At 36.3% G+C, this 16,512-nt stretch overlaps 2 protein-coding genes across 2 annotated transcripts in view; one reads left to right on the forward strand and one right to left on the reverse strand.

Moving 5' to 3' along the window:
• Window positions 1-16,512, forward strand: part of P130cas (Serine_rich_CAS and FAT-like_CAS_C domain-containing protein p130CAS) — a 131,611-nt gene that overhangs the window by 108,351 nt on the left and 6,748 nt on the right. The window contains exons 4-5 of the mRNA XM_076894546.1: window positions 9,390-9,516; window positions 13,620-13,920. Coding sequence (XP_076750661.1) covers window positions 9,390-9,516; window positions 13,620-13,920 — 428 coding nt within the window. The remainder of the gene's footprint in view (window positions 1-9,389; window positions 9,517-13,619; window positions 13,921-16,512) is intronic.
• Window positions 1-16,512, reverse strand: part of Axed (BTB/POZ domain-containing protein axundead) — a 155,735-nt gene that overhangs the window by 102,311 nt on the left and 36,912 nt on the right. The gene's annotated exons all lie outside the window — the stretch shown is intronic.

The following is a 16,512-nucleotide window of genomic DNA, read 5'->3' on the forward strand; positions in this document are numbered from 1 at the left end:
CAACTGTTAATATAGAAGAAACATAATATTAAATATCTATGTTGCATGTTGATGAAACATCGAATTTTCATATCGAATAGTAATTTTTTATTTTCCACAACGTGTACATTCTTCAACCGCATCGCAATAGAGCTTTAGATCGATATGTATACACATCGAACTCAGTTAGCTGGTCAACTCTTTATTTACTGACGGAACTTACAAGTCTTGTCAGTTTTCTCATGGTACTGTATTACTTTCAACGTTTTGAAACCCATCGGGACTTTGAAGTCCACTTCTATGTCATTAATGACATGAACATTGTGCTATATCAAAAAAGTAAACATAAATTTAAAAAACTTTTTAAGGAATTCAGTAAATAAAACAAATAAATACTTTCGTTGTCTCGAACAAACATCGTCTTTCACCCTTCTAATCCGCACAATAGTTTCGCAGTCGCGCAAAAGATTTCGCACCCTTTTCTTTTGTCACGTGGACAAATCCTCATTGATACCCGAAGATTGAAGAGTCTCCGGGCTAAATCGAACTTCTACCGACTAAAACCCCAGGGTGACCTCTCTTTGCCCGCGTGAAAGGAGTCTGCGAACTCTTTCGAACACATCCAATCTCCTTCTGCAATTACGCGCCCCTGTGCGTCGAATATTTTTTTCGAGGGCCGCGTCGTACACAGGTTTCAGAAAAATCAACGAGCGTAGCTACGAAACGATTCCCTGTTAGAGGGATACGAACATGCGAGCAGCCGAAATACGAGAAACAGAGAGAAACTTTTTCCACTTGCCGCGTCCGCTCGATGAAACAGCACTCGCTTGTTCCAGGGATGAACTGGAGCTCGAATCGTCGGGGAAACGAGTTTCTCGAAGAGATATCAGCTCGTCGCGATAGCTCCGAGGGAGAAGCCGGGCCTCGTCTGCGGCGTTTCGTTCGATTTGCGCTGTTTGCGCCGCGGCGATTGCGAAATCGTGTCGAGCGAGTTTAGCGCCGCGGAAAAATCGTATGATTAAAGGCTGGCTCGTTGTTAATTACCGGACGGCGAACTGAACGGTGACATCGGTACCGTTTTACCATCGAGGACGCAAATAGACGAGTAGGAAGATGTGAAAAGCGAGCCGTGATAATTATGAAAGTTGCTCTTTGTATTAATTACTGTGGAAAGTAGTGGATGGCGTTTAAGATAATGTCGATCGGGTCTGTGGATATTAAGAATTTTTTTATTGTTCAGATGGCGGTTGGAAATTACTTGGACTTATTTGCGGTATAAAATTTAGCTTAGTTCAGTTTAATTAACGAGTTATTTAAAGAATACTTAGTTACTACCCATGATATCTACCCAATAAAATGTGTAAAATTCTAATAAAGATGATAATAAAATAGTAATATAATTTTATATACTCTTATTTATTTTATCATCTTCTTTATTATAGTTTGATTATCTTATAATATTACAGGCAATATCATAAAACAATGGACTAAACTTTTATAATCGTCTATGTATAATTTTATGTATTTATGAATACATAAAAAATTCACATTCAATATAGAAAGAATTGACAAATACGTGAAATGATACGTAGACGAATATAAAAATTTAATCCATTGCTGTGTGATATCGATTGTAGCTATCATTATTAGGGGTTAAAGTGGAAAAGCATCTATTTTTTAAGAAATGATTGGAATATTTTGTCATCAACGTATAATAACGAAATATTTAAGAAATCAGGTCGAAAGGTTACTTATTTATACACGGCGAAAATGAAAGATTAGCGTACTAATGGAAATTGGATTTAATGAAGGTACTTCGTACGGCATGTTGGGTCTGACCTTAACGCATAACGCGGCGCCTACTTTGAAATTCCCGATGGAACTTCGTAACCAGGGCAAGAAGTTCTCTATTAAGGTATTCAATTAGAATGAAATTGCGACTGCGATAAATTCTTCACCGTTTCGTCTCCATTTGCTATGCACTTTCACTTGGGTGGTAAACAGCCAGCAATGTGTTTATTAATTTATAGAAAGTTTTGCCCCCGGCGAATAGCGAGTTACTAATAACCAACGCTGTTTTGAACTTCTTAATCAAAATTCTTTAAACAACCAGTATATCCAGCATAAAGTTAAGTATTTTCAATTATATTCAAAAGTATGGGAAGTAGTCTTCAAAGAAGGAGTTTACTTGCTTAAAGATTGAATGATAGAAAAAGAAATAGTGTAGCGCGGCTCTCTCGTAATTTCTAAATTATACCAAAGACATTTTGAGCAAAAATTCAAAACAATATCACAAATAGATTTTAAAAGAAAATATAAAGAAAATAAACGAACATATTACTGTGGAACTACCTTTCCCTCCACAAAATTATTAAAAATAGTTATGAATTATTTTTAACACCATATACTTCAAAAACTTATCCACTAATCGCACACAGAAATTTACACATGGACAAATATATCATTCGATCATCCTCGCGAATAGAATTTTAGTAGCGTCCATTACCAATGAACGTTCAATGAATCCGATATCTAAAATCGAAGTGGTTCCAGAGGAAATCGCTCGCGTAACCCTTTCCACGTCCTTTCGAGAGCCACGCAGGATAGTGAAATTTGCACACCCTCTCTCTCCGTGGTCTCTCCGCTCGCTCCTCGGAGGATCTCCTCGAACAATCGGCGAAAACAGGCCGCTTCCGATCCGCGTGCACGCGACGCTTGTGTCCTCGTCGTGCGAGGGAACAATGGCCGTTCTGCCTCGCGTCAAAGAACGAAATTGAACATGCAAATGGATAAAGTGGCACTCGGAGTCTCCCCCCGGTTCCTCTCGCTCGTCGACAGCGCCGCTGCACAATGGAGGCTGGAAAGGCTCCCAAGACCGCCACCGGGGAGTTGCTAATCCGACGATGTCGTTGATCCTGCCTCGATAAATGACGAGGAACGCCCGGGAGACGTGGTCCTACCCCAACCAGGTTTTACGACCCCAACGCGGCCCACCGTTACGTGTCACGCGCGCTACTAGGTGCCGTTGGGTGCCACTGAAGACGAATAAATATCCGGGGTACACGTTCGTTGGAATGGGTTCGTCCGAGTTGATTGGGGATGGAAATAGCGTGGATTACTGGATGGCTCGTGTATATATACATATAGCAGGACAGGATTGCCCAGGTGTAAGGCGAAATTACACGGTTCGCGTTGTTGTCGGTCGACTGTGCGGCTGTTTCGAGAAAATTGAATGTAGGATGGACGATGCGAGTTGGTACGGGCCGGGTGTTCGAATAAATCCGTGCCCGAGGGATGAATTCATTCTCCGTAATAGTGGAAAACAGCGTTTACACTTTTCTCATAAAAATCCATTTATTTTGAAAAATTGAAATTGCATTAGTATTGATATCAAGACTTAAGTAATTCATGTTTCACTGAATGTGAATTATTGTAAAACAGAGACTAACGGATTTTTCTAAGACTATTCGTGTAGTTATGTACTGGAGTATATTTAAGCTGGGTCGAGAAGGTGAAAGGTGAACGTTGCTGAATTCATTTTATTTTTCTTATAAAAGTTTCAAGATAGTTTTTTCATGAAAGTACAATGAACCGAACCAAGTTTATCCGTTTACAAAATCCAGTTGTATCATTCTTATAAAGTAGAGAAGAAGAGAGAGAAAGCTGCAAGATGATATATTAATGTAACATAATTTCAAAAATAATGGGCCTCGGATACATGTTTTTCGCATAGGGTACTAAAATGGACAGAGTTGGGTGTGCATGGGTACCAAAATAGGCAGGATCGAGTTGTGCATGGGACAATCGTACAACTCGAGGTCGATTCCGAATTCGATCATGTCTCAGCTTGAAACAGCGTGACTCAGAGCCTCGACCAATCTGATTACGACCGGTTTAACCGTGAATCTCGAGACGAAAGTGGAACGCAGCTTTCCAAGGGGGTGCGTGCGAACAAAGCGAACGAAACGCGATTACCCGTGATTTTCGGCTGCGTCCAGAGGCGGAACTCTGCGAGGGGCTAATTTACGACGTGGAATTAGGTGACGGGGTGCGTTCGTGGGGGAAGATCGATATCCGGGAGGATGCAACGCGAAGGGGCGGCTCGGAGCAGAGGGTGGCTTCAATTGTGCATTTGCGTCTTGTTTAGCTGCGATTATTGTGGTAATTGAGGGTGTTGGTAACTATTCTGAGATAATTTCGGGCATTGTTTTGAGGAAAATTCCACAGTGCTGTACAATTAATTTCAGAGGGGCTGTCATGCGTGAAATATTTATGAGAAACTAATAATAGTAATACTTATGTAAATAAATCTTAACACGCTTCGTCTTGTTTTATTTATTCTTGGTGTTTTGGAAATATGTAGTTAAACAATTAACATTCAAGAGGACGCAAGATACCGTAAATATAATATATGTGCTTTTATTTTAATATTCCTTGGTACTTTTCAGGTGACAAATTAGAATTGATAAATAATTAGAAAAATATGAACAAGTATAGAACTCCATCTACAAGATTATATAAATTATTGTGACTTTAATTTTCTAAATTTAAATTTTATATTCCTATCAATTTAATATGGTTCCTAAAATAACAAAGTTTTAATTAAAAAACTAGGAATATAAAGTAACCGTGAGAAAATGATTATAGCGCGCATCAAATTTAAATAATTTTCATTAAAAGGTTTAATGTAATGGATAATTGAATATCAAGTCGCGAAGAGGTTCGATTTTATCACGTGGAAGACGGAATTAAATTTTCGTTAACGTTCATTTCATATTCATTTCGAGCTTCCCGAGTATTTGCTGCGTTATTTAATGAAAACAACCACTTCCCAGCTGCCACTTAACGGAATCGTTGAGTCGAGAACACTTCAGCAGTTCGACTTTTAAAAATAATTGAGTAATCCTGTGCTTAAAAAAGTATATGACTGAAACCAATTAAAAGAAATTTCAAACTTTTATCTAACTTTAAAATTTCTTTCAATTAGACATTTCTTAATTTATTTATTATAAAACCATTGTATTATAACGCCATTGTTACTAAAACATCAAAACGTCCATACATGTCTTCGTACAAAATAAGATATCGATTTCAAATCAATGAAAATTGCAATTTTATCAAAACGATCGCGGTACCTTATCAAGTCGCGAGGCTTAAATGGCCAAGCATCGATCACTTTATTCTCGCGAAAACCAGCGACAACAAAAATCACAACAGAAAAGAAACAGAACAACGAATCACTTTCACGACGCTCTTATTTCACAAATCCACATATACTTGCATACATTCGAAAACCAGTGTACATCGTATGTGCAGTTAACCATCCTATAACCACATGATTAATTATATGGCCTACGCGCTATAAGAAACTCAGAAGTAAGTAAAATATAAACAAATTTGATTCGTCCCGCGTTATATGAATTTTTCAAAAAGGTTCGCCATTCCTGCTATAAAGAATCTTCTTAAGCCAATTAAGCTGATGGAATGTTGTCGAACGGAAACGGCGTTATGAAAGTACCGCGTTATAGAAAAGGCTGCTATAAGAGCGCCACGTTATAGAAGGGTTTTTTCAGTCTATATCAAGAATCGTATCGCCACGGCATGATCGATGAACGAAACGGAGTCGAAATGATTTGCGGTCGTGGCTCGATCGTAGTGGTCCACCCCTTGGGACGCGTTCCGTCGAAAGGGGTGTGGCAGGCCGTTATTCCGCGGGGTTGGAACGCGAACGCGACGACAAGGAGTGACCCACATTCCCGCGGATACTTCTGGCAGGATATTAAGCCTCCTCCTGCAACAGACTCCGTCTTGCCCTCCTTTCCGACTGATCGAACGCTCGTAGCCTCGACGAGGACGGCCGGCTGGTTTCCTCGTCGGACAATTGGATCGAGCATTCGGAGTATCGCTAATTCCCAGCTCGTCGCGTTCGTGTGCTTTGACAGTATGATTTTAATTCCTGATTAAAACTGCTGGCTGGAATAATTGGATCGAATGACGTGCCCTATTATTCGTTCGTGCTCATTGTTCGAGCGAAACAAGCCCCGTGAATGCCGGATCATGGGGATGCGAATTCGTTTTATTCGCGCGCCTGTTTTATGGATTTTGTGAGTGCGCTTTGTTCGAAATTTGTCAGGCAAATTTTAGTGGGGAATTAATAATGTAATGATGCATATGTCAAATATATCTATTAACTAGAAATAGTACAAGAGCGAAGAGAAGAACGAGACGTTTCCTCTCTACGATCGCTGTTGCATCAATTGTGTTACATCTTATGAAAGACAATCGAACGTTATTTGACCTCGTGATGACGCAGACACAAATACGTTGATCTACTAAATTCTTATAATAATTAAAGTGGGACGATTCTGTGCGAAGAAATGAACATTATGGATATTTCAATTAATGTCTAAAAATTAGTTCTGTATAGCTGTAAATGGCAGAAATATTATTATTTAATTTCTCTTCCATTTACATGTTAATTAACAAAACTATATATTATAAAATTCAGTGTCAAAATGAATGAAAAATTTAAAAGGTGGTCTGAGTAAATTTAATTACGAAATTAATTCCACTCATAAGGTAGACAATGCGAAACATAAAAATTTGATGAGAATATTCAGCTGTTTTCAAAAAATTCCAATTGTCCGTAAATTAAATTTGCACAGAATTATTCTTCTACGTGTTATGTGAATACTGGTAGACATAAACATTTAATAGTTATACAGAAAAAAGTTACTGTAATAGTAAGCATTTAATAGTAAGTGAAGAACTTAAATAACGCGTTTATGCATCTGTCGCCAATGTGTTAGCCCAAAACTATTGTTAAAATAGAAACTATTGCAAAGAGAAACTATTACTGTCGTCTACCAGACGAGAAAAAATACTTTAGAAAAAGTGAAGAATATCAATTATCTATTCAACTGTCGTTTTCTGACACAAGCATCGTCTCCATCAATACGAAACTGCTACTTCAAACGACTTCTCTTTTTTTCCACCTAATTTCCACGACACCTCGCGAAAGCTTTGTAAAACGTGAGTGCTCCTTGTTCCTCGAAGAGCATCGAAGCTCTCGCCAGGCTTCTGGTCTACTAGAGAACTCAATTAACAAGGTATCGCAATTAAGCTTCCATCACAGAGAAAAAGTTGAAGGCGCACCATCGTAGAACACTTCAAAGAATTCGTAGAAAACGAGCAACGGCTGATTGGCGCACGCCTTAATAAATTCATTGCTAACTAAATTGCGGGAAATAATCCGAGGCTTATCCTCGCGACAGATTTCGATTTGAATTTTGCACGAAGACAATTTTCTCGGACGATCTTCCGCTATCCGCTGTAGTCAGCCTCCGTCGACCAGGACAATTTTCTCTAGAATAATTTTAGGGTCCTCTTGGAACGACGTCGAACGAAATTTTCAGATGAATAATAAATTACGTCCTCGTATTTAGTTTTGAATTTTTTTCGTAATTCTCACAAGTGCGGAATGGCATTAAATTGGTTAAAATGTGGAAAAATTCGTTTCTTCAGTTAACGTCCTTATTCCGCGTTGTAACAGTACGTGGAACTATTAAAGTTGTTACAGTATGGCACTTTAAATTCATCCTTTTGCAAATTAAATTCGTCCCTTTATAAAGCATATTCGCCCTTTTGCGAATGAAATTCATCCTTCTGCAAATCAAATTCATTCTATTGCAAATCACATTTACCGCTTTTCAAATCAAATTCACTCTTTTGCAAAAGCAATGATTACTTCTACTTAAATATTTTATTAAAAAAGAACACCACATCTAAAGTAAGTAGTAAGAAATGAAACATTTTATTTAAAAAAAGTACAAATATTTATTTAATTACCATTTCATTAAAGTCAGTAAATATTAAGTAATTCATATTTATATAATTAATAGTATGTATATATGAAAATTGTGTATATCCTATTTATATATCCTAGCTTAATTTATGTAATTAAATTCATCGTTATAATTAATTTATCCTATACATACGTATGTAATGGTTTCAGCTGTAGCAGCTGTTGGTCACTGAAAGCGTTGGGGGTAGCTAGATTCTTCGGAAGATCAATGTATTTATGCTTTCTTGTCGATATTTGCACAGTTCTCATACATATATACTGCATATATTAATTATGTAATTATGAATTACGTGATAACTTTAATGAATTGGTAATTACTTTTAAATAAACATCTGTACCTTTTCAAATCCAATTTTTTACATCCTACTACCTGCAGTAATTTACATTTGGTGTTTTTTTTAAATAAAATATTTGAGTGACAGTAATCATTGATTCGTAAAACGGTGAATTTTATTAGAAAAAGTATAAATTTTAAATAACGGTACTATAAAATAATAATTTGTAATTGTTAAGCAGATCGATGTGATGTGTGCATGATGTCACAGTGGACAGAACTTGTTATATTTCTTTCTCCCCGATCAGATTATTCCTTCACCTTCGTCAGAGAACGAGGTGTCGGAACTTCGTTGCACGTACTAGATACAAAACATACCAAAGTACGTTTTACTTCTTCGAAATCAAATAGTAACATTGTTATGAAGTTAATCACAGATTTACAGTCATTCATTTTTGGAAGTATGTATAAAGAGGATATTTGTCTTATATATTTATAGTATTTTTTTTTTTTAATATATATAATTTCACGCTCTTTAGAAGAAATTGATTAACTATGCTACCAATAATTATAATAATGTATTTCATATTAATACACCAGTGACCGTGTGCTTATATATTTAATACACACGTATAGTCGTTAAACGATCAGACGTAACGAAGAAAAATGTGCAATTTTTATTAATTGTTCTGGCAATAAATATATATATGGCAAATAGAAACTTTCGATACGATATGACCATTGTATTCTATACAGTTCATTGATTAATTATCTGGAAATGTTTAATGGCGCCTGAACGAATCGGTGCACAAAGTTTTCGTAATAGTCAGCAAAACGTAGTAATAATGAGAATATATTGCACTTTCTAAAGTCATAATTCAATTTCGAATATCGAGAGAGATTTATAACCAAATTTGCGAAAGTTTGTAATAGTAGCTCTGTAAGAAATGCTTAACAAATTTTTGCATCGTTAAACTGTACATATTCTACGTTACTATCAGTTTCCAATGAATTATAAAAAAAGAAATGTGTAAAAAAAATTACAAACAGTTGTATTTATATATGGATAATTCTTCTATAATTCTCCAATAATTAATTGGCGTTTGTTCTTTTTTAATCGTATCAATACACACGATTCGATGTGGTATGTGCGTGGCGTCACGGTGGTCAGATCTTTTATTAAATTTCGTTCTTGCTGTCCACTTGTTTGTTCATCTGTCGTCAAGTATATCCTTCCATACTAAAAGCTAACGATCTTCTTTTTTTGCGCAGGTCGTGACACCACAGAAATGCGGCGATGTGTACCTTTACGATCTTCCAGCAAGCCGAGGCAGTCCTGCGCCACCCTCCAGGCACGATTCACCCTTGAACTCCAATAGCGAGCATTTACACAACTCAGGTGCGTAGTTTTCTAATGATTACTCGTTCGCGACGTTGAAATTTCACTAATTTCGCGAAGGATTTGTTTGAACATTTAAAAAAAAAGCATTACCTCCTCTGCGTTATCAGAAATTTTTCACTCGCAAAATAATTGTTTGATACCTTATTTATTCATAAAGAAGAATTAAAAGTTGAAATATGATTTCCTTTGGAAACAGACGAGGTATTGTTACTTCTTTGGGTAATGTGAACCCTTTGTATTCGAAAAAAAGTAAGAGTAAAAGTAACAGCGTTATCATTTACATAACATTTGTAATTTGCTGGCAGAATAAATAAAATGATCACGATTCGTTTTTGTCCTTGTATTATGAACTGAAAATTATTTGCATCATCTCCATCGAGGAATCCTCGAGTCTCAAGACAAATTTTAAATGGCTCCGCTCCGTGGCTCTTGAGTGTAAAGGGTTAAAATTACCCGGAGGACATAATACGCCGTCTGGTTCCAAAGGAAATCATATTTTAACTTTAAATTTTTCTTTATGAAAAGATAAAATATCAAAAAGTTATTTTCGGACTGAAACATTTCTAACACAGTAAAAAGGTAATACTTTTTTAAAGTATAATGGATACATTTAATATGTACATAAATAACAAAAAAAAGGTATAGCTGTTGAAATCTTAATTTGGGCAAAATTGTGTATCGAATCGAAATGGAAGTATCATTTAAGCTATTTTTATATTAACATCAACATTTTAAAACAATAAGATGAATGCTTCAAATACTTGAATGCATAGTAATAATTGAATGCATAGTAGATGTCAATAAGCTTTTGCTTTTTAATATTTTTTCTTCCAAATATTTATAAATTCGCATATAAAATATTTTGTCTTATTGTAGTAGATTTGCTGTTTTACTTCTCGTAAATACTATCTTCGTAATAAATAAATTTTACATTCTATATTAATATAAATTCATTAAATTAAATTCTTTCGTTTTCAATTGAATAAATATAATTTCAGCTTTGCACCCCGCACAATTATTATTGTTTTACATGTAAATATGCTAGCGGACGCGAATTTTAATGTTGATTATTAAAGTTACGATACATTATTAATTATCCCATTTTAAATAGACATTACACAAATTTTCGTCGCAAATAAATTTCCACGCACTCTGTCCGCTGCATGCAGAATCTCGGCGTATGTTTTATTAATTACGCACCGGATGTTGTTTCGGCACACGTGTGTCAGCGGTAAATATCAGTGATTTCAACGTGTACTGAATAATTATTCCACTTTTGCATAAATCTATTTCCATCCATTGCGCTTGCGTTAAAAATTTCTTTATAAATACGTAATAATTATACAAAAATAAAGAAACCATACATAAACGTATAAAAAATGAAAATTCTATTTCTCTAAAATCAAATAATTATTAGAATTATTAAATAATTTTCTTTGTAAGCATATGTTTATGGTAACTTAACTTATACAGTGCACAATGGATTATGTAACATACATTCACGATTTAAATCTATGGTATTTGTAAAAAAAAGCGGATGCTCTTTGTATCGTAGGTATTGTAAAACATAATGGTCGATCAGAAAGGTAGAAACTTTGATCGAAAAGTCTGTTGTTGCATCGCGACCCCTTTAATCCTTTTAATAGGCCATTACTCTTCCGTTCATTGATATTCGATTGAAAACAAGATACTTTCATAGGGAAGCATTTATCGAGAATCGATAAAACGTCGATGTTCCTCTCGGAATTCTTTCATTAGACGACGGTATTGCCAGTGCTATTTCCATTTCCGTTCAGAAACCGCCAACGGGCCGGTTCGTGAATATACATATGGAGTCTTGCGATATTTGCAATAAAAACTTTCCGCGTGCACCCCATTCAACGATCAATAACGTAAAAGCACTTGTGTTGAAGACTTTCGCGTTATGGACGCACAGAGTGTAACAATGTGTGCTCTGGATGACGAAGGAACGAGTTTCTTTCAAAAATTGTTCGAAAAACAGCAGTAAAAAGAAATTCTTTAAGAGAAGAATTCTATATTATTATTATTTTATTGCATTTTGTTATCTGAAGCTAATCTTTAAGAGAAAAATTCAATATTTTCATTACCTTCATGCCCCGATTTAATTAAAAGTATTAGAATTCTCCTTGAAATTCCAGGAATTTGAAAATAGATAATGTTAGCTATTGATATTTCGTTTCTTCTTTTTTTTTATGTTAAAAACAAGAAAATGTTTCAATTATTAAAATGCAGAAATGTTGCTTTTGCTATTAATGCAGAACTAAGTGACACACTTTAGTTTCTCGAGTTGCCTTTAAATTGAATAATTAACTCTTTGCGCTCCAAGCATTTTGCGTTCTGATGTAAATCTATCCATAAAGCAAAGGTAATTTCTTATAGCGGAGCAATTAAGAGTTGTGGAGTTTGTTATGGGTGTCTCCATTACAGAGCCAATGGAGTGCAAAGGGTTAAGACGTTTAAAAATCGGTATTTTACACTTATATTTGAATTCATCATCATTTACAATATAGAATTGTCATATTTTATTTTAATTAATAGTATATCAATAATCATTTCTAATTCTATTATACATATGTATTAAACTAAATATCAAATTTGTAATAATCTTGATGATGTAAATTTTAAAAATTGGACACCTCGTAGATTACCAGAAGGCAAAACTTTTCATTTTACTCCATAAACTTAAATATACTCCGTAACGATAAAAATAGACGCTTGAATCGAACGAATTATTTTATACAAAAATATCAAAATAATGCACCTATAATATTTTATCAACATACGCATAAAATATGAAGAAGAACTTTGCAATTGAATACGGAACTTCTTTGCAATTGAAGAATTCTGCAATTGTATACGGAAATTATTATACTTCGTATCAATCAACGAATAAAACGGTAAGAAGAACATCCTGCAATTTAACCTAGGAACAAAAGAAAATTGTTGTTGCGATTGAAAGCATTGCTCTCTGTTTTTGAAGCCTAATCAAGAGGAAGATGTATAGCCGTGCATTTCCACCGCTGCATCGACCATTTATCTCGAGCGATCGCGGAAAGCTGGTCCGGTAGTTCCTTTCACGAATCGACGTATCCGGGACGTACTTCGATTTACATTAACGTAGAAAATTATAAAGCTATCTTGCGGAACCTTTAACCAATCTCCACAGTGAAAGATTATCTCGCTTCTCCTATCGACCGACTGACCCCGTTCACTTGTACAGGATCGTTTAAAAAAACGCCAGGCGAAACAATCGTATCTTGATCGCGAGTATATTTATCGTAACTGAATAAATTAACGAGACAATATGTGTTTCTAATAGGTAATAAATTATTTAGAATGCATGTTACGTTCGAGAGTTGACAATTATTACAAATTATTGACAGTGGTTTGTTGACGTTTGAATTTGAAACAACTGAAACTTTGAATCTGCTTTCGAACTTTTTAAAATTGTTCTTTTAAACAAAAAACAGTTGAGTTTTTGAGATTATTCTTAATGACATAGATAGTACTTGGAATTACGAGTTTAAATAAACTACAGCAATTTCTTACGTTCGAAGCTAATTATAGAGCGATATACATTCGAAAATTTAGTTTATTTTATTTCTTCTGAAAGCTTGCAAAGCTTGTAACGTATTTATCTTTTATTATTTAAAATTCGTACAACAAACACCATTATGAAGCATATAACAGCGATACCAACAATTACATTCATCCCCTTTACTTGGTAAAGTCTTTTCAAACAGGTACAAATAGTCTGACGAAAATACCTAGTAACAATTCTCCAGCGCAAAGATACACAAAGATGCGAAAACATATGGTTTTTGAATAGGGTCCTTTATACGTAACATTGTAGCACTCTCCTCCGCATTGGTACGCAACGATACGCATCAAATAGTTACCTACATCCAAACTGTCTTTTCTACTTTTTCCTCAAACCCCTCTTCCTTCGTAAACACCATCGACAATCCCTCATCCATCCCATCACCAATTAATCCCACGACCTTCACGCCGTGCCCATACGAATCGAACCCCCAATCACTGTCAACCTGCTTTGACCACCCAAAATGTCTCTGTCGCAGGTCGATACACAACAAGCAACAGAAGTTCCGTGGACAACGGCGGTGACGTGAGCGACTGTTACGATGTGCCACCGCGCGCGGTGCCCGTGGTCCCATCACCCGCGAGCAGCCCCAGCCCAGCACCCTCGTGTTACGACATACCGAGGCCGCCGACTTCCTGCACCCCCAACTCGAACTGTTCCGGAGGATCCGGCGCGACGCCCCTCGATTGCTACGACGTCCCGAGACCGCTGCAACCCCTTACCCCAAGCAGCTCAGCGTCTAGCCTCACCAACGATGGATCCCTCAGCGGTTCGAACAGGTACGTCTTTCGTTACGGTTGATCTTTTAACACGTTCACGCCGGCGTGACCCACCGGTGGGTCACACTTGACTGCTCCGTGGGGCGGCGTGACCCACCGGTGGGTCACGCGTTTTCAGAAAATTAGTCGTTTCTTCAGACGAACCACTTTCCTCCAGATCCATTTTATCTATTATTTATAAGGGCAAAAATTCAAATATATTCTAACTGCCTCTGTAGAAGAAAAGATAATTTTACCTTCGCAATAAGCGAGTTCAAATTTGCAACGATATTGCCCCGCCCCACGAAGCTTAACGCGATAAGACAGTCCCGCCTCACGCGGAGAAACGTAGATTTTCGCCCCGGCGTGAACGTGTTAATAAAGTATGACTTATAAAATAGTGAGTCGATTTGGATGTTACTAAGATGCTTTTTGTATAGTAACATTGATTTTTATATGATGCCTCGTTTGAAATGAAGGTTTCCTATTGAATTTTGATGTATTAGAATACTAGATATCGATAAGTGTACATGCGATGTTTCTTTTCTTCGCAACGATTTTTAGTTTCATTTTTGAAAATTTTATTTTCCACAGCAGTGTTAAACAATTTCATCTATTTCTATTTTTTATACATTATATGTACAGTTCACTGTTTTTAAAGCATTTTGAACGTTAGAAAGAAAAATGCTATGGCAACGATTATTTTAAATTAATAATTATATTAAAATTATTTAATTCCAAAGTTAAACGTTTATCGTGGAAATTTGCATTTAAATTATACAAAGATCAACAGAGATTACCTCTTTCCGCAGTCGAAACGAATTATAAAGATAAAACGGTATAATCGAAGCGTACGGTAAACACAAAAATGATTAAAATCATTTTTAATTGAAATTCAACCTCTTGTAATTAATTCGATTCCTGCATTTAAACGAGAGAGGCTACTTAAATTCTTCATGCATCTTCCTAATCATTGATATCGTGAATGGAAAATTGCAGTTAAATCAACAAAACAGATCTCTCTCACGAAAAGTAAAGCTTCCAACAAGATTCCAATAATGTTTCTTTTCATCTTCTATACTTTCAGGAACAGATTTCAGGGTTCTAACTGGTCGCATCATTTCAATTTCATTCAATAATTCAAAATTAAATTACAAAATAATTATTAACAGTTAGCAGACAAATATAAAATAGTTCATTCATTTAATGTTATACGAGTCTACCTTATTGCTCCGAAACGCATTAAACCTTCGTTTTTGTTTGATTAAACCGTACAAATTATCCAAACGTTGAATTTTACCACAAACATAAATCAACAGGGGGTTACGTTTCAACAGCCAAGTGCCAGACACAAGTTTTTATCTTTATATTTAACGTTTTACCTCTTCGTACAATCGTGGACCAGGCGTTTCGGAAGTCTAACGATCTTTCCACGTTGCGCCATTTTAAAGCAGTCGTGCGCGGTGAATTTGCGAGTTCTCGAGCTGAGGGCTTCCGGAGCTTCGAAAACTGGCAAGTTCGCCGCGAACGAGTGCTCCAAAATGGCGGAGCGTCGGTCGTCGAAACGCGCGGGTCCGCGTCTTAGAAGTCCAACGTTCTTCCATCGCTGCGCCATTTTAAAGCACTCGTGCGCGGCGAATTTGCAAGTTCTCGAGCTGAGAACTTCCGGAGCTTCGAGAACTGGCGAATTCACCGCGGACGAGTGCTCCAAAATGGCGGAGCGTCGGGTGAAGAACGTTGGACTTCCGAAATCGTGCGAATCGGCGCCTTCGCGGAGCGGCTCCGTCGTGTTGCGATGACGGGAATCATTTCGGGCATATAAACATCGGGTACGTTGAACTTTCTACATTCGCCAGCGTAACGAGACGCACAGCTGCTAGGAAGTGATTTATTTCGAGAAGCTCGGGCTTAAATGCCGGACCGGTGCCAAACAGCGGTCATTCCTACTGCAGTTTCAGAGAAATCGGTTCCATTTACGGTCCAGAAAAAGAAAAGACGAAGCCGGATAGCCATGCTTTCTACTCTACGCGCAAGTTATTGGTAAATTTATTCTAAGACTGAGACGAATGAATTTATTGCAGAAAATTAAAGTTAACTGCAGCGATAGATGAAACTTAATATTATTATATGTAATATACTGCTTCGTGTTATCTGCTAACGAATATTTACGTTACAAGTTATTAACATTTAGTTATTTTTTTAAGGAATTTTATATAGACTTTTATATATACTTTTTATAATATAAATAACAGAGATTTTATAAAATATAATATGTAATTAGTTCATATAAATTAGATACTTTATAACTGCAAAGTAGAAGAATTTTATTTTATTATTCGAGAATCAGATCTTAATTTCGAATTTTCGATAATTGATAATGTTGGAAAGGAGGTACAAGTTGATTGATAGCATGTTGGCCGTTTTTAATTAGTTAATTGCTCCAGGTATTCAGAGCAGCAAGGCTGGCGGTTATCGAAATTCTCTCTTCAGCAACTACCGTTCTTATTCTTCTGTTTCTCTTTCGTTGCCTCTGATTAATGGCGCTCGATGGGAGCGCGGTCCGTAATGGTTTAAATGAATGGGAAACTTTGAAACCAGTTGAAACTAAATGGA

This window comes from Xylocopa sonorina, chromosome 4 (genome assembly GCF_050948175.1).
Source record: "Xylocopa sonorina isolate GNS202 chromosome 4, iyXylSono1_principal, whole genome shotgun sequence".
NCBI lineage: Eukaryota > Metazoa > Arthropoda > Insecta > Hymenoptera > Apidae > Xylocopa > Xylocopa sonorina.